This window comes from Dipteris shenzhenensis, chromosome 29 (genome assembly GCF_047967505.1).
Source record: "Dipteris shenzhenensis isolate YYH24624 ecotype China chromosome 29, Dip_SZ_1.0, whole genome shotgun sequence".
Lineage (NCBI taxonomy): Eukaryota > Viridiplantae > Streptophyta > Polypodiopsida > Gleicheniales > Dipteridaceae > Dipteris > Dipteris shenzhenensis.
Genome location: NC_141624.1, coordinates 34771092 through 34793266, shown reverse-complemented (window position 1 = coordinate 34793266; position 22175 = coordinate 34771092). Strand labels below are relative to the sequence as shown.

The following is a 22175-nucleotide window of genomic DNA, read 5'->3' as shown; positions in this document are numbered from 1 at the left end:
CTCACCTTATCCATTCTCTTCTCTTTACTTTTCTTCTCTTTACACCACACCTTAATTTTTAAACCATCTGACCACTCTACGCCCCTATGAAAACATAAGTAACCCCAACCCACACCTGGTTTTGATTGCACCCCCAAGCACACAAAGCTCCCTCTCCGACTCCATAGGAAAGAGGGGTTTACAACTTCTCACACAAGAATGCCCATTTTGGATAAACTAAAATTGAACTATATTCTTCATAGCCAGCAAAATGACACAAGAGAACCTGCTCATGGATTTTGGCTCCTCAATTCAAGATGACAGTAATCTAGATGATTTATCTAACATACATTCGTACAATCTTACAAGCAAGGAATGTCAATCCACCAGCAGTGGACTTTCATTTTACAGGCACTCACTCTAGCAAGCGATCTCTTCAAGAAGGGAGAAATCAGATCACCGGTTTGAGGAACCTCTTCCTCTAGATGAGTGTTCATGTGGGATATGGAGACAGTTGTGAGTCAAGAGATCCAAGGACCTATTCCACCTTGCTAAGGATGCCCTGATTTCTCCTTGAAGGACAATTGCCAGCATCATTTCCTAGAACATTTGAGTCAGATGTTGCAGTCCTATTGCGCAATAGTTTATCTTGCTGCCATCCTCATGGTGGCTAGATACCATCTAAACCTTGGATGCCATCTAGAAGCAAGATATAGAGGGGTCCAGAAAGAGCTACGTGAGCATTTCTACAAGGCATGGATGCAGGTATATTCTAGGTCTTCATCGATCACAAGGGAACCATTGGTTGTATAGTCATGTACACTGTCTGTTAAGACTTGCTTCCAAAGTACCTAGGCCAATGAGATAGGACATAGAGAAGCAAAATTTCTCTTTAGAGATTGCTGACTCTTTGTATTGTTTTCAAAGTTCTAATAGGAGCTACTTTTTTTGGAGAAGAAGATGAAAACCAAATCTCATGAGATCTTGCAATTTGGCTACATGGAACTAACATTGACTTTGCTAGGAGATCAACTCTCCTTCACATCTTTGAGACTAATAATCACACAACTAATGATACTTGGGTGGTCTGCATATCGTTTGTCATGATCAATAAGCATAGCAACCATATCATGATAACCCATTTGTGTCACACGCATGGCTGGTATGATCTCCCGGTACTTAGAATTTTTCTCAATGCTCGAGAGGAGCATAGCAACTTGATCATCTTCCCCTACAGGGGCCTTCACACTAGCAAGTTAAGTGACAAGGTATTCCATATGATTCAAGTGAGCAAGAAGAGAGTCTTCATGCTTCATTTGCATCTTGGAGAATTCTTGTGTGAGGAATACCTTTGAATTGATGATTTTGTTGCCGAACAATTCTTCAAACTTAGCCCATAGTCGTGAGCAGTGGAATCAAAATCAAAGTGATGAATAACGTCATCACCCAACCCCAAACCAATGAGAGAAAGAGCTTTGTCATTCAGATTCTTCCACTGTGCGATTTTCTTTTCATATGATTGTGGCTTTTTCTCCTTGCAACGCACAACATTTCACACTCCATCTTTCATAAGTATAAGACGCATCTTTGTTTGCCATGTAGGGAAATTCTTACCATTAAACTTCTCGAACAAAATGGTAGTTGATTTGAAAGACTCCATGGTTGCAGGCAGCAGCTCCAAGAGAATGTCGGGCAAAACAAGCAAATGTGGCGCTGCAATCGAGGTTGGAGCAGCTATTGTTGGTGGCAGTCCCAAGGCAACATGGCGAGGGCAGGAGCAGCTGGAGTTGACATGCATTTCGAGGCTGTACGGGCAGGTGGGACTGCACAAAAACAATCCGTAAAGTCCCTACGGACTATACGGCCTGTTTGCAGCGGGCTGGAGCAGTTGGTCAAGGAGTAGAAAGACCATGGTGAGGCTTGGGTAGAAGGAGTGCTTAAGGAAGGAGAGAAGAGGGTAGCATGGTGAGGCTTGGGTAGAAGAGGGAGTGCTCAAGAAAAGGAGAGAAGAGGGCAGCCTTCCAAGGAGGATGAGGTAGAGTAGCTTCAATGGCCTCCCTCACCTCAACCTCTTGGAAGGGAAAGGGTCTTTAAAGAGAGAGAAGGGCTAGGAACATGGCTCTGATACCACATGAAAGATCATAGTGGTAGGGAGAGAAGCAAGCTAACACTAGGAATGGAAAGGAAAGATAACAAGCATAATGGAAAGAAAATGAAAGCAATGGACAAGTACTCACATGATACCAAAGAGCTTGATGTTGACTGATGTGATAGACAATAGACAAGTACAACACTATATAGTGTGCCACTAGACTCTAGAAAGTCACAATGTCTATGGGATATCTCCCAATATGACACGTGGCATGTCTAGGACTCACTAGACTATAAAACTATACCTAGACCACCTAGAACACTCATTTTAGACTCACTTTGGCTTCATATTCCAACAGTGACAAAAGGAAAATGGTTCTTCCTTGATGGAAGGACAAGGTCCTTTCTACCAGTATGGACAACTTGTGTTGTTGTATTTTCTTTCTTGAAGACGATTGATAGAGGACTATAGACTTGGCAAGCTAGTTCTTGAGCTGTGGTAAATGTTTTTTGAATGTCCATAGTTTATCATAGTAAAAAATCATCAACTCATCCAAAATATAGGATATCTAACCAGATCCATGATGGACACTCTCTATCATGCAGGGGATTATGCATCTTCCATCACATCTAATTAGATCCACGATGGACACTCTCTATCCTACATGGGATCGCACATCTTCCATTGCATGTTACTAATCTTTTGAGATAAGAGTATGGAAAGTCTTACCATAAAACATAAATAGTAAATATTTGTTGAATGTCCTTTGGTATATTTATCATAGAAAAATAAAAGAATTAGAGACAATGTATGATCGCTACCTGGATTCATGAAAGAAACTCCCTATCCCAAACTAGATCATGCACCTATTATCACATGTTGGTAAGCTTGTAGGCATAGGACTATGGAGAATATCATCACAAAACAAAAAAAGGTCTCATATCAATTGTTGGTGTCCAAGGCAAGAAAAATACACTCGTGGTCAAACTTGTATAATAAGACATATGTTGCAGTAGAGCCAAATAAAGAACCTCCCCATGTGACAATGGTTCCATGATGGGAGGCAGTGAGACTTTTTGTCCCTCCAAAAATAATACCTTCCTCAATAGGATTTTTAGTTCTTCCATATACATAAATTGGTGCTGAGAAACAATATAATTTCATTTCTCTACACTGGTCTAATAGCTTGGAATAGAGGCTTTGTAAGGAGCATCCAAGTTTTCTACAAAAATATTTTACCAAGTTGATTATTACTTTCTCGGCATAGAAGACAAGCGGAACTCCTTGTAGCATTTGTTATGTAAATATTACTCATTTTATGATTTGTGATCCTCACCTTGGGTTCATTTGTGATAAATGATATGATTGGGACGTTGTCATGTGAGCTATATCCCTTCTAGGATTATTCTTGAAAAGTGACAAATGATTTCTTATGGAGGAGCTTTAGTGTGAGGACATGTTCAATGCTTAAAACACTAGGCTTGATTAGAACAAACAATATAAAGTACAGATTTTTGATTTTTTATAATAGTGATATTAAATCTCATGACTTAGTTATAATAGTGTGGAATTGATTTTTTTGTTTTTTTAGTAACATACAAGAAAAGGTTTTTTACCTTGCTATTGACTAAAAGATCAACTTGAAATAGCACTACTTTTCTCAATGGGTTGAGATTTTGTATCTGGAGTACACAATGAGCAAAAACATTTGATTACTCAAGAAATTTATTATATACTTATCAGAAACTATCCTATAATATCAATGATTTGATCTAAAAAGGCTCACATATTACACACGTCAAGGGTTCTTTTAGTTTTTTAGTAATTAGCCTATACCTTATTCTCTGCTTTCAAAGCCAAGGGGTCTATTGGAAGTGCATTTAAAATGAATTCCTTCACCTGCACAAACCAAATGGCATGACATTAGAGTTTTCCAAATCAACATGAGAGATGCATAAATCAATTCCCATCGTTTTGAGATTAATTATTGCAAGGGGCTTCTTTTAAAATATAAGTTAGTGAAGAATTTGACCATATAGTTATCCCCATTACTTCTCATTCGATAAGATTTCATCAGTCTAAGAGCAGGCAAAAAACATAAAAAAACATATCATACTCTCAAATCCTCAGTCCTTCAAATGATTCCAAGGGACAATATTTGAGCAACCTCTCATTCACATCTATGTTGGAAGCTAGGGGGATCAATAAGAATATGATCGTGATTAGTAGGACTATTAGTCACAGGCATGAGCCAAATATATAGCACTAAAAGTACTACCATTTGACTAGGTAGAGGTTACAGATAGTTGGCTTGTGTTACCCATTCCCATGCCATTGAATCACATGGCAATAGAACAAAAATACAGGATGCCTCTTCCTTGGACAAAGATCAACAATAATTGGTAGATCTTGTTTTGGTTCTAACATTCTCCTCCTTCTGAGAGGAGGTGACCTCAATGATGACTTCTGGCTATTGTCATCATAATTTCTTGCTTCACCACTATAGAAGTATCTTTTAAAAGGTTCCTACTTAGGCCCCCCTTAGGCAAATAGGCATTCTCACATGAACTCTAGTTCTGAGACTGCTCTGCCTCGCAAAGTTGGATGTAGACACTACCTCTTATTTATATATTCTTCACGTCTAGCCATGTATCTTCTTCTTCTCTCCAAGTGTGTGTCAGCCATTGCTTAATTAAAAAAGTAATCGAAGAACCATCCGAGTATTGTCTGTGTTCCACACCCTGGTCTTATCAATTGTTGCCACTCACTTGGAGTTACTGTTAGAACATGAAGCCAAAATGAGTCAGTTTGGTGTGTTCTACTGTGACTCCTAGTCTAGTGTGTTCTATGGATGCCACATGTCACATTGGGAGTTATCCCATATGCATAGGTGTGTACATATGTGTATGTGTGCTCTTATATAAAAGCTGTACTTGTCTAGTGTCAAATCGGTACAAGCTCTTTGGTCTACATGTGAGTACTCTCATTTCATTCATTGCTTAGTCATTTCATTTCCAATTCATTATGTCTCTCTTTGAGTATCACTATCTCTCTCCCTAGCCTACCCTTTCTCTCTCCCTTCTCCACCATGTGCCTTCATGTGGTATCAGAGCCTTGTTTCCACTTTCCCCTTCTTCTCACTTTACCTAGAGGATGAGAGAAGCCTGCAAATGGAAGCTCCCCTCTCCTCAAAGGTAGAGCTCCCTTCCAATCCTTAGACTCACTTCGAGAGCTGACGGGCCTACATCAAGCCGCATCATTAGCCTTGCCATAAGCCTCTCCAGCAGCCCGGGATGCACTGAATTTGGCTGTTGTTGAAGGCTGTATGGACTGATCCATACGGGTTCCCCTGTACCATCCTGCCATACTGCCACTGCTATACTGCTGATTCTCCACCGCCGTACCAGTCCTGCACTACTCCCACGTGCTGCACCACCATACGGATCTGTTGTACAACAACCATTGATCCGTCATACTCCCGTACTGTACCAGACTGCACTGTCGTACTGTTGCTGCACCACCGTATGGATCTGCCATACAGTTGTACGACCAGCCGTACCAGCCCTTTGATTTGCCCATACTTTCCTACCTCGAAATGCATGTCTTAACCCGCTTGCATTCTCTGCTATCTTTGCCCTCTCTGCTGCATCATTTACAGCTGCCCCTTTACCCTCGATTGAAGCACCATTTGCAGCTGACTATTGCCTTTTCCCCTGCTCATTGCCTCTCCAAGTGTTGATACCATGGAACCTCGTCCTCCTAGAGAAGTCACTTCATCTCGGGAGAAAGCGCTTGCCCTCATTGGTGTGAGGTTGGACAACAGATTGCTCCATCACTTTGACCTTTTCCCCCCAAAAGAAAGATGCCATACAAAATGAACCCAAACGATCCCAAAGCAATGAAGGCAAACTTGATCAACATGGAAGAAGCCTCCCCTCAATCTCCCTAATGGACTACATCAAAGCAACAAGCTCAGGTATGTGTGGACCACCTAAGCCTCAATGCCACCCAACTTGACCACTTCCCATATGTCTTTCATAGACAAAGATTTGGAAATTGTGGCAGGCCCTGTTACATATTCCCTCATGGATTGATATAGTTGAAATGTTGTACAGAATTTCATAACCTTTTTCTCCTTTTTTGTTTTTTTAGGGCTCCATGATTATGCACACTTGTTCTTGTAGCCCTCCTAACTTCTCAAAATTAAAAAAAGGTGAGTTGCCTTGCTGTAAATCAGCCAGGCTATTCAGATTGCATGCTTCCTACACCGAGGTATGTGGAGTGCTCTCTATGTGCCTCCAGTGTAGAGTAAGTTTTGATGATAGTTGTCATTTGTGCCTTTGGATCATATCACATACTTTGATCTAATTCTCTCATTCGTATCACGGGAGTAGCACCATGTCTATCCTCCCAGCCATATCTCGCTGAGGCTAACAAGCAAGCAGAGATCTTCGTTAAAATTCCACGTGAATAATCCTCCTCTCTTCTCTCACTAGCCTCAGCAAGCCCTAATTCCCTAGATAGATCTAGATGCCACATGTCATCCATATAGGGCCTTCCTAATGCAACATTTCACCCCTCTCTTGGGATGCATTAAATTCCTTGCCCCTAGGCACAATCTTTGCACTAGGCCAGATTGTGCACTAGGCCCTTGGCCTTAGATCTACCTAGTCTGGTGCTATCAGCCCTCACCTAGGACCTTGACATTAAATCCCTCCCGATCATTTACATGAAGCGCAAACACATATATTACAGAGATAGATCCTTTAAGGGAAATGTCGACTGATTCTTCCGAGGTCATGCTACCTCGGCTAGAGCGTAACATTCCTTCCCTCTTCAGACATCAGCGTCCTCGATGATAAAATCTGGGAACACTCTCCGCAACTGATATACGGATTCCCAAGTAGCTTTGGATAGAGGCTGACCATGCCATGCAACCAACACCGTGGGTATCTTCCGATTTCGTATTTGCATTGTTCCTCGGTCCAAGATTCTTGTTGGTTTGCGCCTTGCAATATCCTCTATCTCCTGAAACAAAACCACACCTTCGATTAGTGAGTCACCTGTATGTAAAAATTTCTTTAAGCGCGAAACATGAAAAACCGGGTGCACCTTACACCCCTGTGGCAATTCTAATTTATAGGCTACACTGCCTATTCTCTTTAGAATTAACCACGGCCCACAATATCGAGGTGATAACTTAGCACACTCTCCTGAAGTTAACGACTTCGAGTGCGAAGGAACTCTGAGAAAAACTTTTTCTCCTTCCTTAAATACTCTTATAGACCGGTTTTCATCCGCATACACCTTGGCTCTATCCATAGCCTGGCGGATATTAGCTCTCACAAGTGCTAGCATCTCCCGCATCTGAACTACAAAGTTCGCAGCACTAGGCACTTTCTGAGATATCCCAACTACAGTTGGATTTGCTGGTCTATAACCATAGTTCAGCTCAAACGGACTGAACCCAGTAGAGGAATGTTTTCTATCATTGTATGCAAACTCCAACAATGGCAACCACTTGTCCCACGTATGTTGCCTCAATGACACATATGCTCTCAGCATATCCTCTAAAGTTTGGTTGACTCTCTCCGTCTGACCATCCGTCTCAGGATGATCCCCACTACTCATTCCCAACTCAGTCCTTAGTGTCTCAAATACCGCTCTCCAAAAATGACCGGTAAATCTAACATCTCTGTCTGACACTATGGATTTAGGCAATCCATGCAGACGAAATATATGTTTTATAAACAAATCCGCAACTTGCGGGACACTAACAGACTCTCTAGTCGGAATGAAGTGAGCCATCTTGGTTAGACGATCAACCACCACATGGATAGAATCATACCCTCCTTGTGTCGTAGGTAGCCCTACAATAAAGTCCATGGAAATGCTCTCCCACTTACTTAGTGGTATTTCCAAGGGCTGTAGAAGTCCGGGTGGCTTCACCCGCTCGGCCTTACTTACCTGACACGAGAAACACCGTGTCACATATTCATGAATATGCTTTTTCATCTTTGGCCAAAAGAAATCTCGCTTCACGAGATCATATGTCTTCTCGACCCCTGGGTGTCCCGCACACGGGCTATCATGGCACTGTCGAATGACTCTCTGCCTGAGATCATTCTGACTAGGTACTACAACCTTGCCATTTCTTTTCAGCATACCATCCCTTATGGTATATCTTGCATATGTTTGGCCTTTTCTGGATACCAGGTCATCCTTTTCGTTTTCCCCGGGTTTTAACACATGAGTTTTAGGCCATAAGCTTTGGACAAACTCGTCTACCTTTTGAGTTTCTCTAATCTCGGTCATTAGAGCACTCTCTAATACCGTGAAACTCATATTGTGCATAATGTGAGACAACGCATCAGCAACCTTATTGTCTTTTTCTCTTCGGTACCGAATCGTTAAATTAAACTCCTGCATGAGCTCTGCCTACCTAGCTTGGCGGCCCCTCAAGTCAGGCTGTTTACAAAAATGTTTCAGAGTATCATGATCCACATCCACATAAAACTCTGAACCATACAAATAATGCCTCCATGTTTTCAAAGCATGGATAACAGCATACAACTCCAATTCATGAGTTGGCCAATTCCTTTGAGAGGGAGAAAGCTTCTTGCTTTCAAAGGCTACTAGCCTTCCCTCTTGAAGGAGGACTGCTCCTACCGCAATGCCACTTGCATCGGTTTCTAGGAACAACGGTTTCTAGGGATCAACTATTTTTAACACCGGTCCTGTGACCACATCTTGTTTTATGGTGTTAAAACTTTCTTGTTGATTCTGTCCCCAAATAAAAGGTACTTTATTTGAGGTCAGATCAGTCAATGGCGATACTATTCCGGAATATCCTTTGATATGCCTTCTATAAAACTGGAAAAATCCCAAGAATGATCGCAACGCGGTCAGACTCTGAGGGATTGGCCAAGTTAGTATCGCAGCCACTTTCTTCGGATCCATTTCTACCCCCTGTGGAGTAATTATGAACCCTAAATATTCAACCATACACAGTATAGTTTTCTTTTTATTTACATAGAGACTGGCTTTCCTCAAAGTGTTGAACACTACTCTTAAGTGTTCACGATGCTCAGTAATACTTTTACTGAATATCAGGATATCGTCAATAAAATGTACTACGAACTTTCCGATATACGGACGTAGTAAATCGTTCATAAGCATGACGAAGGTCGCTCGAGCATTGGTAAGTCCAAAGGGCATTACCAAAAACTCATAATGACCAAACCTGCTTTTGAAAGCGGTTTTATGCACATCCTCGGCTCTAATCCGGATCTGCTGATGGTAGCCACACTTAAGATCTATCTTGCTGAAAACCACGGCTTCATGTAATGCATCTAGCAAATCATCAATCCGAGCCATCGGATACCTGTGCTTAATAGTGATAATATTCAATGCTCTGTAATCTATACAGAGGCGAAACGTATCATCCTTTTTCTTCTTTAATATCACTGGCGAAGCAAAAGGTGAGAAACTTGGTTGAATTTGCCCCAGCTTGAGGTATTCTTCCAGTTGTCTATGCACCTCCGCCTCTTCAGTAAAACTCATTCTATAGGGAGGTCTATTTACAGGTTTTGCCCCCGGGATCAGTTCAATCTTATGTTGAACTTTCCGCTCTGGAGGTAACCCATAAGGTAGTTCATCCCTAAAACATTCAGAGAACTCCTCTGTTATAAGATTAGCCAGCTTGGCCATCTCACCACTTTGCGTAACATCAGTGCTAGCCGAAGAATCATCAACCGGCTCTATCGATGCTGTGCAAAGGAATAAAAACTCTACTTGAGCTTTTCAGATTTCCATTACGGAAACCAACGGTCCCTGAGGTATATCTTTCTCACCTCGTAAGACATAAAGCACATCATTCATCTTGAATTGATATACGTGCTTTTTCCAATCAATCGCTGGATTCTTCCTAGAATGCCACGCCATACCCAGGGCTGTATCTGCATGAGCAAGCTTGGTCATTTCAAAATCAAGCTTCTCAGCATAGTCCTGAATCCGAAGCTCCAACTGGGTAACCCTTTGGTCCCATACTTCAGTTGAATCATAGTCGTGTGGACTAAGAGCTCCTGCGAGCTTCCCCTCCCCCTCCGTACCTCTACCTCCCCCTAGCCCCTCCTTGCATCGCCCTCTCCCGCCCCTACCCCTCCGCCCTCACCTCCCCTCACCCGCCGCTGCCACCGCGCCCTCCCTCGCCACACCCGCCCCACCTCCGCCTCACCCCTGCCCTTCGTCCTCACCCCCCCCTCGCACCTCCGTCTCTCCCCCCCCTCACCGCAGCCCCCCCGCCCTCACCCCTCACTCCCCGCCTCACCCCCGCCTCGCTCCGCCCCCCCTCGCCACGCTCCACCCTCGCCCCCGCTACCGCTCCGCTCACCCCCGCCCCGCTACCCCTTCCGCTCCACCCCACTACCCCTTCGCTCCACCCCGCCCCTCTACCGCTCCGCTCACCCCCCGCCTCTCATTCAGCCCCCTCACCCCTCGCCTTCCGCCCCCGCCCCCTCTCGCCTCTCCGCCCTTCCGTTCCACCCCCGCCTTCCCCTCCCACCTTCACCCCCGCCCCTCCCGGCCATTCGCTCCACCCCGCCCCTCCGTCCCACCCTTCCCCCCGCCCCCCGTCCGTCCTCTCGCCCCACTCCGCCTCTCCCCCGCCCCCGCTTCCGCTCCCGCCTCCCCACCTCACCCGTTCCCCGCCTCCACTCCTCCACCCCGCGCCACCTTCGTTTCCGCCACACCCAGGCTCCACCCTCCCGCTTCTACCCCCCCCTTTTTTGGGTGGCAGCCTCTTCCTCATCGGAAGCCTCGCAGTTTGTCTTGGCGGTATGGCGGCTCCCTGCCCGGAACCGGAGGCCCAGACGGTCCCTCCCTCTCCAGATGCCTACCGCGTCATCCTAACAGAGCAGCAATCATCTCGGGTTCAGGAGGCTGCCAATGACTTTGCCCTTACCTCTGTCTATGGCAGAGTCATTGGACATTCCCCCTCCAGATCAGCCATCAGGGACTGGCTCCAGTCCACTCTCATGCTAGAGGACGGCCATATTGAGGAGGTGGCCCTTATGGGAAGGGGCATCTTCTGGCTTAAACTCTCCAATGCAAAAGCTGCGAGCAACCTGATTGCTGGCTCCCCCACGTCAGTGGATGGAAAGATTATCATGATAGTCCCCTGGTACAGTGGATTCAGCGCAGTAGATTTTGATGCTCGGTTCCGTATACCTCGCCATCCAGTGACGCTAGTTTTTCCTGGTCTTGCTGCTGAGCTGCGGCCGATTGTTAGGGACCTGGGATCCCACTTTGGCTGGGTTATGCACGATACTTTCGCCGATGCGGTGACTACGGCAGGAGCCCCCCGAGTCCCTGTGGCTGTGGCGGATCCTGTGACTCTCCCGGCAGTGATCGAGATCGTGATAGGTGCCGGCAGCATCACCCAGAGCATGGTAGTCACCGGACAGCCAGGACAGTGTCTGAGGTGTCACGGCTTTGGGCACCTGGCGGCTGTTTACCCACGCTTCGCCAGCTCTTTTCGGCCTCCCCCGCCCCCCCCCTCTCCGCCCCCTCCCCCCCCCTCCGGGCAGCCACGCCAGGAGGAGCAGAGGCAGCCGGAGCCCGGACCAGAGATAGCTGGCGGCTGGACTGAGGTTAGAAGGAAAAGAGGAAAGAACAAGAAGATTTCTGATAAAGGCAAGGAGGTAGAGGTTACCCAGCCTACAGCTGCACCTCAGAGACCCGACAAGTAGCCGCCCCAGGGACATGGGAGAGCATCTTCTTCGACGGTAGCCCGCCCTCCACAACCTCAGGTCCCCTTCTCTTCCTCTCCCCAGCCTCTTCCCATTCAGCCCCAGCCCATCCCCCAACTGCACCCCATATCTCCCGACCCGCAGCTTCAGCCCCTTCCTCGTCCTCCTCAGTCTTCTCCCCCTCCTTCTCAGCCCCAGCTCCAGATGCAACCCCATCCCTCCCCCCCCCCGCCTCTTTCAGCGCTCCGGCAGAGCTAGCTGCACCGACAGTTCCTCAGCCGAGGGCAGCCCCCGCTCCCCCTCCTCCTCCTCCTCCGCTAGCTGCCCCTGAGGAGTCTGAGCTGCCTATTCCCCAGCCTCCTCCCCCTCCCCCTCCCCCTCCGCTGGCAGGACATCCTGAGTCTACACCACCACCGGAGCAGGCTTCTCCGTCCGCTAGCCCCTCAGTGGCAGACTCTGACGGGCCTCAGCTTCAGGAGAGAGAGCTCCCCCGCGACTTTTACAAATCTGGCCCCTGGGACTACTTGGATGTGGCCGACCTCGGGACCTTCCCTGCTTGCCTCGACATCAGTATCTTCCTGCTCCGCAAAGGGGCGGATGGGAAGATAGCCGCCTTGGCCCCTAGGGATGGCCCTAGCTTTGCTTTCACGACGTTAATTAGAGACGGCAAATAGACCTGGACATACGACTCGGTCTGGGAGGCTCTCAGGGAGCAGACGCATGCTCAGGTTTGCTCCTGGATAGGCCCGTCCAGTGGGCAGCTTCTCGAGACTCAGTGGTCCGAGGGTGACGTGCGCCTGCGGTGGCATTGCGCCGCCAAACGCTTCAGACTGATTGTGATCCTCAGGCCCCCCCTGTCTTGGCCCCTCCCCCAAGATGTAAGAGCTTGGACTCCTCAGAAACTCCGTGCCTTCTATAGGATGTCCACCTCAGAGATCTCGAGCTGGCTCGAGAAAGCTTTCGTTCATGGTACCAAAGGCCTCTTGCCTTTGCTGAAGGTGTTGAAGGACGGGCAGGACGACCCCGCTTCCCCCTCCAAACCTTCCCATAAGCGCCAGCGCCTCCACTCCGAAATGTCAGCTTCTTCTTCGACTTCAACCGCGAGCAGACAGTTGTTCGCAGCCTCCCAGTCCTCACCATGAGCCTACACCTCGTATCCTGGAATGTGAACGGGTTTCACTCTTCTGGCACCCGTGGTCCTAGGAAGCTCATTTTGAGACAGGAACTTCAGCCAGCAGTGATTGGTCGTTTGGATGTACTTCTGCTCCAGGAGCACAAGCTTTCGGCGGCTCACTCCCGTAGATGCGGGAAGATTCTCCCTGGTCGCTCTCACACTTATTGGGAGCCCTCGATCGGCGCACTGGGGAGGAGTGGTGGTGTCTGTACTTCCGTGGGAGAGCAGCTAGCCTAGGGAGTTTTCGGTCATGGCACGTTGATACCAGGTCGTGCCCTTTGGGTAGGCCTAGAACTGGAGGGCTCCAAAGTTGGAATCCTCAACATTTATGCTCCCACAGATCTCCGTTGTAGAGCCACCTTCTGGAGGACACTTACAGGGATTCTCCCAGACATGGATTCCTGGATTGTTGGAGGTGACTTCAACAATCTGGAGACCTTGGAGGACCAGCAGGGCAGAGGACCGGAGTTTACAGGTATGTCTCAGGCAGAGCAGTCCGCTTGGGACTCTTTTATCTTTGCGACAGGAGGAAGGGACTGCTGGCGAGACCTGTCCTTTCGGCGTTGGCACGGGAGCTTGGACTTCTCGTGGGGCTTCCGCAGGGAAGGAGGCAGACTCCTGGAGAGGCTAGATAGATTTTATGTTAGCGATTGGGCCATCAGCAGAGGCGGTCAGGCCGGTATAGTTCTAGGGACGACACTTTCCGACCATGCGCCTGTGCTCTTATCATTAGATTTGGTAGCTCAGGCCCTTCCCCCCTGCTCATGCCGGATTCCCGACTCCATTTTCTCGAGGGAAGACGTGCGCAGAAGTATTTGCAGTCTTTGGGATAGAGACTGGGGCGAGTGCGCGGATCTGGTTGATTCGATGGCGCAGGCTTTGCAGGAGTCCAGCCAGATCTGCCAGCTCGCAGCCCTACAGGTTCGACAGGAGTGGTGGGGTAGAGAGAGAGCTCTTCGGAGGGACCTCGCCTCCATTCAGCAACTCCAGCAGGCATCCCCGGGCTCGGAGGAGCTTCGGATCCAAGCCCTTCGAGCCAGAGCCCTTCTTGAGGAGACACTCCAGCGTCGCTCAGAGTTTTCCTATCACGCCTCTCTCTCCTTCTGGGCTCGGAAGGGTGACCGGATGTGCAGGGAGTTCTTCAGGACGCATGGCCAGAGAGCTGCACAGGTGATCAGCTTCGGAGTCTCTAGACAGCGGAGGGACACATCGTTACGGATCTGGGAGAGGTCTTGGGGTTGGCCACCGACTTCTACAGGACCCTTTTCAGCAGGAGCCGCTTGCTCCTCGTACTCGTCGTGCCCGTGAGGAGGTGTGGAGGCACACTCCTTCCTTGGTCCAGCCTAGCATGCAGGCGACGTTGTTGGCACCGTTTACCACGGATGAGATGCTGGAGGCCTTGATGGCCATCGATGGACAGAAGTGCCCAGGTGAGGATGGGCTATCCCGGGCATTCTTCACCTCCTTCTGGGACCAGATCCATCAGCCCCTCCTAGCAGCTCTTCAGAGGATTTTCAGCAGCGGTTATATGCCAGAGAGCCTCTCCTCAGGACTGATTTGCCTCATCCCGAAGGGAGGAGATAGACAGGAGATCCGTCAGTGGCGCCCGATCACTCTCCTTACCACTGCCTACAAAATCCTCGCCAAGATGATTAGCGCCAGAGTTCGGCCTCTACTTCCAGACCTCATTCATGACACTCAGACAGGCTTTGTCCAGGATCGCAGTATCCTGGATAATGTCTTCACCTTTTCAGAGGCGGCGGAGTGGGCTCAGCACAGCGGATCACACCTTGCCATCCTACTTCTCAACTTTGAGAAGGTCTACGATCGAGTGGACTGGTCCTTTCTGGAGGGGACTCTGGAGCGGCTAGGTTTCCCAGCAGGTTGGATTCAGGGTATTTCAGCTTTGTACAGGACAGCTTCTAGCAGAGTCATCATTGGAGGCAGGATGGGTGAGCGTTTTAGCTTGGAGAGATCAGTGCGTCAGGGCTGCCCCCTTGCTCCTTACCTGTTTCTCTTCTTCGCCGAGGCTATGACTTACTACCTTCGGGCGAGGTCTACAGGGATCAGGGGTGTTCGCCTTCCCCTCCGGGAGGACACGGAGCTCTTGGACTCGGAGTACGCGGATGACACAGCCCTGTATGTCCAGGATGATGAGTTGATGCTGGAGAGGGTGAGGATGGCCCTGGAGGTCTTCTGTTCGGCTGCTGGTGCGAAAATCAACTGGAACAAATCAGTTGGTTTTCTCACAGACCCCGGGGCGCGTTCTCAGTGGGGGAGGTTTTTGGGTTTCAGGTGGATCCCATGGGGACAGACAGATAGATACCTGGGTTTTCAGGTCGGCCTGGACATCACGCCAGCTCAGCAGTTTCTCCCGGTGCTAGATTCCATCCGACGGAAGCTGGCTTTCTGGAGCACTGCTAAGCTTTCCCTTGCAGGTCGTGCCTTGGTAGTCAACCAAGTCCTCCTTGCCACGGCTTGGTATGTGGCTTCCTGTTGGTGTTTCTCGAGATCCAGCGTGGCACAGCTTAGGAGGCTGGTTCGGAACTTCCTTTGGTCCGGGGAGGATGGCCTCAGAGATACCAGAGCCAGGGTTGCTTGGCAGACAGTCATTCTTCCGCAGGCTGAGGGAGGCCTGGGGGTCATCGATCCAGAGCTTCAGAGTCAGGCCTTGTTAGGCAAGTTAGTCATCCGCGGTTTGACCCCGGGGGGGCAGACGTGGAAGATGCTACTTCAGCAGGGGGTCGGTTCTTGTGTCCCGCGCCGAGGTGGAGAGTGGCTCCCGTCCCTCAGGTGGATCTTCACTTCCGCCCTGCTCACTCAGCCCCGTTCCCCACTCGTTCGTAGCCTCCTCATGGTTTGGAGGCGGTTCCGCCTCAGTCTCATTCAGTCCCCTCCCCGCTGTCAGGAGGAGATCGATCGCCAGCCGCTTATCTGGAATGATCAGGTCAGAGATGCCGAGGGCCTTCAGTTGGGGGAGAGATCACATATCAGGTGGGATGGCTGGATGAGGGGGCCAGCCCGGTCCCTTCGAGTTTGGAGGGACACGTAAAGACATTTGGAGACGGCTGATCTCGCAGACGCAGCTGGAGGTGCACGTGGAGCCCAGGCGAGACGCACGGAGATCGACGGCGCAATCCTAGCTGATTGGTTGGTTCCACCTGAGCCTCAGATCCTCATGCCTGGTGACGACCGTTGGCTGGGACAGTTCACCCCCCGTGGCATCCCACTGGTGGTTGCAGGACGTATGGACGACTCCTCTATTTCCTTCTTCGCGGTTATGGGGGATGGACGACTCAGGAGAGAGGATGCGCTCATCGACCCCCTACTCCCATGGCAGAGGGTTCGGGTCGTAGGCCTTTTGGGGAAGGTCTGGTGTACCGATCCTAGCATTGAGCAGGATCAGATGCAGCTTTGGCGACTCTGGCTCTGGGAGGGGCGGGCCTTGTCAGAGCTTGATTGGGACCCAGGAGAGTGGAGTTGGCCAGAGATTGTGACAGGACAGGGGCCGACCTCCTTCTTTGCCTACAGCACGACTTTGGGCAGGCGAGTTCTTGGGAGGATGCAGAGCCGCCCCCCCACCCAGCGGCCCAGCTGGTATGCACAGGGTATTTCCAGATTCTTTTTGCAGGCCTTTTGGAAGGCCTTGTGGAAGAGCTGGCGGCCGCGGAAGATCTCCTACTTCCTGTGGCTTCTTGCCCACAAAGGTCTTCCGCCGGTGGGGAGCTGGTTGCGACAGATAGGCCAGGACGGACGCTGTCAGATCTTCCATGAGGTTGAGGAGTCACCAAAACACTGCCTGTGGAGCTGCACTCGCGCCCAGGAAGTGTGGAGGTGGACTTTCGGGATTCTCACTTGCGCAGCACCAGAGCTAGGTGTGATCACTTAGGGCGCGTTCTGTTGGTGTTCTGTTGGTGCAGCACCGCACCTGGTCTACATCACTTATTCGAGGCATGCCAGCAGGACCCCACTTTCCTTATCACACAGGGAACGTGGGGGCCGCTCGAGGGTATCCCGCAGCACCTAGCAGAGGCTGATACAGGAGTTCAGGAGAGGCAGCCAGTCTGGGAGATTATTAGCAGCATCGCAGGGTGGCACATTTGGACCTCGCGTTGCGCGCAGATCCTCGGTGGCACCTCCTTATCGACTGCCCAGATCATGACTGATATTTGGAGCGAGATTATTCATACCCTCAGAGGCCAGTGGGACCAGATTCAGGGAGATTCCCGGTCCCGGTCGGGAGAAGCGGAGACGCTTCCTCCGGGCTTGGGACACACAGGGCCTCTTCTTCGAGCAGACTTCGCAGGGCCTTCAGTGGCGCTACTCACCACCCCGATGGCTGTTCATTCACACTCGCCTTATCCCGCCGTGAGAGAGTGATTTTATTTTGTTACCTTTTAGGGCTGTGTCCGATTTGTGAACGCAGCCCGTCAGCTACAAGCTGACCTTTTGTATCTTGTTCTCGAAGTAATATAGTTAGCACTGTTTTTTCGGCAAAAAAAAAAAACTTCAGTTGAACTTCCGTTTGCCATCCTGACTGTATACGCATAGTCAGATGGACTTGTCTTTAATTTCAGCCTCTTCACGAGCTTGGAGTTAATCACATTGTGAGTTGACGCCGAGTCAAACAACACAATGACATCATGATTGGCCACTTACCCTTTCATTTTAATTAACTCTGTATCATTAAAGGCTGTATACCCCGTTGCTGCGAGCTTAGATAGGATGTTATCAGGTGCACTCGTCACTAGCTTAGCAACAGACACACATAACAAACAAGGTACTAACCTCTGAGAAGATCCCGCTAGCTGAATCTGCATCTCTTCCGCTCTGGGACTTCCCTGCATCTCCACGTCGCACTCTGAGATCACCATCTCAGCCATCCGACGATCTTTGTTACGTGGACAATCCTTCCACTGGTGAGGTTGAAGGCAACCAAAGCATAAGCCTTCTCTCCTCGCTTTTTCCCTTTGTTCTGGGTTCAAGGGAGACTTAGACCAAGCTCGGGCTGCCATTGGGGTTACTTTCCTTTTCACTCCAATGGTGGTACTTGGTTTAGGAGTTTCAGCCGGTCTCGCCTGCTTGGCTTGACCACTCGGCTGCGAACCACTCCCTCTACTAGCCCACTTCTTCTTAAACCCAGATTTCTTCGAATACCCATATTGGGTTCCGACCTGTGCAAACCCACTTGGCTTGCTGCCCTTGGCATCCTCGTAGTTCAGGGCTATAGCTATTGCATCATCTAACGTGTTCGCGTACTTAGCCCGAACTTCCATTTTTATTCGATCATTCAATCCAAATATGAAATCTTTCACTTGGATTGATTGAGGCAGGGGTTCTTCAACCTTCATTACACTCTCTCGAAACTTATCAGTGTATTCTGCCACTGATAAATTTCTCTGACGAAGATTCCTATATTGGTCCCAAGCTCGGGATGCTTCATCAGGAGGTAAGAAGTGTTTCCTGAACTCTCTTTTAAACCCCTCCCAGGTAGTGGATGCTATACCATCTTTTTGCTGTTTAATCCACCACCGATCCGCTGCCTCACTAAACATGTGGGTGGCCTTACGGATCTTCTTGATGTCATTTCTAATTTCACAAATGGCGAACGCCTCGTCCCATTTGTGTAACCAAGTCTCAATGACATCGGAGCTACGGTCATTCATCCGACCAAAATACTTTTCCGGTTTGTAATTGGCAATATTTGGCACTTTAGCCTTCCTAGGCTCGACCGTATGGACACTAGACTCCGGTTCCATTGGAGCCTTTCCCTTCTCCTCTCGAGAAGGTCTAGCAGACATACTATGTATCGCTCTCCTAAGCTCAGACTGCCCTGCATTGGCTTGTAATTGCTGCGCTAACAACTGTTGCAAGGCATCCTCCAGCAATGCAATCCTGCCATATAAAGTATGAGCTACTGGGCGCGATCCCTGCTGGGTCGGCCGGACTCCTGATTCACCAGGGTCCCTCCTGGAAGCCCCTTCTTCTGCTTCCATTCTGTTCAATGGGTGTTTTGCTTTGTTTTGATTTGGGGGTTTTTTTTTTTAAATTTAAACACCACTTGCAAACTGTATTTACAAGTTGATACAATTCAGTGTACTAACAGTCTGACACAATTCCCTATACTAGGGAATTCCTGCAATCCCACATTCACACTAATCAAGCATTTAATACAGGCATATATCACAGATGGCGCTTTTCCCTATACTAGGGAAATTCCTGCAATCTTGAAGCACGCGGGCATATGCACATGCATAATCTGTCCCTGCTACAACATTGAAGCCTCATGCATGCTGATCATTCGCATTATCCTGTCTATGGAAGTAGCGCATCACCCTACTAAATCGAGAAGGCAAAAAAAAAAAAAAACACGAAACTAATGGAGATCAAAGAAAGCTCCCTGGTCAAGTCCTGCGCCTCTGCGCCCAATCGGCTTTTCAGACTATCGCTGGATCGTAGTCTCAGTCACTGGTTACGAGCAGGGTGCTCGGAGCTGGAGAACTCGGAGTACACGTGTGCCAAATCAGATAACCACGGGTTAGCCAGCCTGCCTTGCGCCAACCCTGCGTCCCAAATCCTAGCGTACGTGCCAAATGATCTTCCCATTCACGACTACTGCTATCCGTTCCAGCAGCACTCCAAGCCTGTCGTCGATCACGTGAAGGACCCAGCAATTATCAATCATGTGCTCCATGCTATCATCCGATGCGTCGTTGCAGTAGTCTGCCACGTAACATGTCGAAGGCGAATCGCTCCCACGAAACAGTCAACAAGCCTCTGCCGACGAACTCCTGGCGTCAACGGAGAAGACAGCCAGATCCACTTCCGTTAAAAAAATCAGACATGCATCATATGCCCACTCCAATCCTTGTCAACCTGCGCTCCAGCTTAGACGCCTGCGTGTCCATTCCATCACCTTCCCTTGGGCTTCGTATTTATCTGGTCAGCCACCAAGTACCGATGTCGAAGGACTATCCATGAACCTTCCGCTCCAACACAGCTTCACCGCTTGCGTGTCCCGCTCCTAATTCAAGGACGTCGCAGGTTACCAGCCGCTGCCTTACGGGACCCCCAAACTCCAACCACGAAACAGAAGCCTCCGTCCGTCGTAGATAACGTCCGAATTCGTCAAAGGCCCGTATGGGATCTCCGTCAAGGTAGTCCACGCCAAACGATACGTAGGCCAATTGTCCGTCGTCACCACGTTGCACCAACAGTAAGTCCGTCGATTTGGCGCTGAGGTCGTTCGACGATCCCACTTCCATCTCCTTTGTAGCCTCGGCTCTGATACCAATTATCACATACTTTGATCTAATTCTCTCATTCGTATCACGGGAGTAGCACCATGTCTATCCTCCCAGCCATATCTCGCTAAGGCTAACAAGCAAGCAGAGATCTTCGTTAAAATTCCACGTGAATAATCCTCCTCTCTTCTCTCACTAGCCTCAGCAAGCCCCAATTCCCTAGATAGATCTAGATGCCACATGTCATCCATATAGGGCCTTCCTAATGCAACATTTCACCCCTCTCTTGGGATGCATTAAATTCCTTGCCCCTAGGCACAATCTTTGCACTAGGCCCTTGGCCTTAGATCTACCTAGTCTCGTGCTATCAGCCCTCACCTAGGACCTTGACATTAAATCCCTCCCGATCATTTACATGAAGCGCAAACACATATATTACAGAGATAGATCCTTTAAGGGAAATGTCGACTGATTCTTCCGAGGTCATGCTACCTCGGCTAGAGCGTAACAGATCACCTCTATATATTCACAGGTGCTGCGTAAAAGTCAACTTGGGAGACAGACTCTAATACCACTTGTAAAGTTTGTGAGAGCGGGGAGCGAACACACAATGTTGGAGAAGGCTTGAGAAACTGAAATGAATTCATACAACTTGAAATAGAACTAGATTAAACCTTATACATGCCACATGTACGGTGCAAAAATTTATTATTGCACCATCCTCTCAGGGACCTTAGACTCCTTCATTGAGCAGAGTCTGATTCTTGTTCTATACTCCAATTACAACCCACGAGGGTAATACCCTATCCATGATGAACATAAGCCCAAAATGTGACGGGATATCAAGGCATAGGCCAATGCTTTCTTTCATTGTGGTTGGTTACTAAATTTGAAAGAGCATTGCACGTTACATACATGAAATCAATATTGACACATTGCCAGAATTGAAACCCATCCTTGGAATTGACATGTTTAGATTTGTGTTTAGTAGTGTTTTAACGTGAGACTACCATATCCATTCATAAGAGACACTATGTTGATCATTTAGTTCAATTTGGTTTATTGTTAAATTACTTCTGTTTCTCTTCTTACAATCATATTCTATGATAGCACATTTGCTCGATAGCATGATGAGAGGCACCGTCTCTACATCACTTGAGAATTTGTGGTTTGGACCCATAGGTCTTAAAGGGAGCAGGTTCAGACAAAGCATTTCTCATAGCTAGGGGGACCCCCCAGCTTATCATTCTAGATCCAACACGGCCCTCCTTTCACAGACATCAAATTCCTCCGATAGACTCGGCTTTGGAGTTTGTTGCCAATTTCACTGCTGGATGGAAAATTTGGAGATCAAATGCAGTAAGGCCCTCAATGGAACCCAAATCTTTCCTTCCAGTCACTCACTGTGATTTATCAGACTTTCATACATGTCCTGATGGACAGAGTAGAGTCCAGGATCCTTCACATGCAACAGTGGCTTTTGTAATGGTGTTTATTCTTTACACTCACAGCAGTCACAAGGCCTCAATGGCACTTCGACTCTTCAGATTGGCTATGCCAACCTCTCTTCATGTCTACTTGATGTATCTGAGGGTATTCACATGATTTTATCCTGACTTCATGTATTTGGATCATATTAACAGAAGTTTATACTCTTTATTAAGAAAAAGTAGTAGGAAAAACAAGCAATGGCTTTAACTTGTAGGTAAATTTATTGCAATCAATGAGATAAATGATACTAAATATAATATTTTGAAACATCAATGAATTTACTTTTAAAATACAAGTTTATAACGTAGTAGATCACAGACAGCTCAAGAAAATTTGGTGCTTCTAGGAAAAGATTGCAAACATAAAATATGGACCTTTTTGGAAGAAGCCTGGCGTTTACTTCTTTCTATCTCGTCAGCGATGTCATACCCTGGAAGTAGCATGGT

General features: G+C 48.3%; 1 protein-coding gene across 1 annotated transcript in view; it reads right to left on the bottom strand.

Moving 5' to 3' along the window:
• The window catches only part of LOC147882753 (uncharacterized), a 201525-nt gene that overhangs the window by 38929 nt on the left and 140421 nt on the right, over nt 1–22175 (bottom strand). The window contains 3 exon segments of the mRNA XM_087400494.1: nt 3688–3753; nt 3908–3970; nt 22104–22159. Coding sequence (XP_087256620.1) covers nt 3688–3753; nt 3908–3970; nt 22104–22159 — 185 coding nt within the window.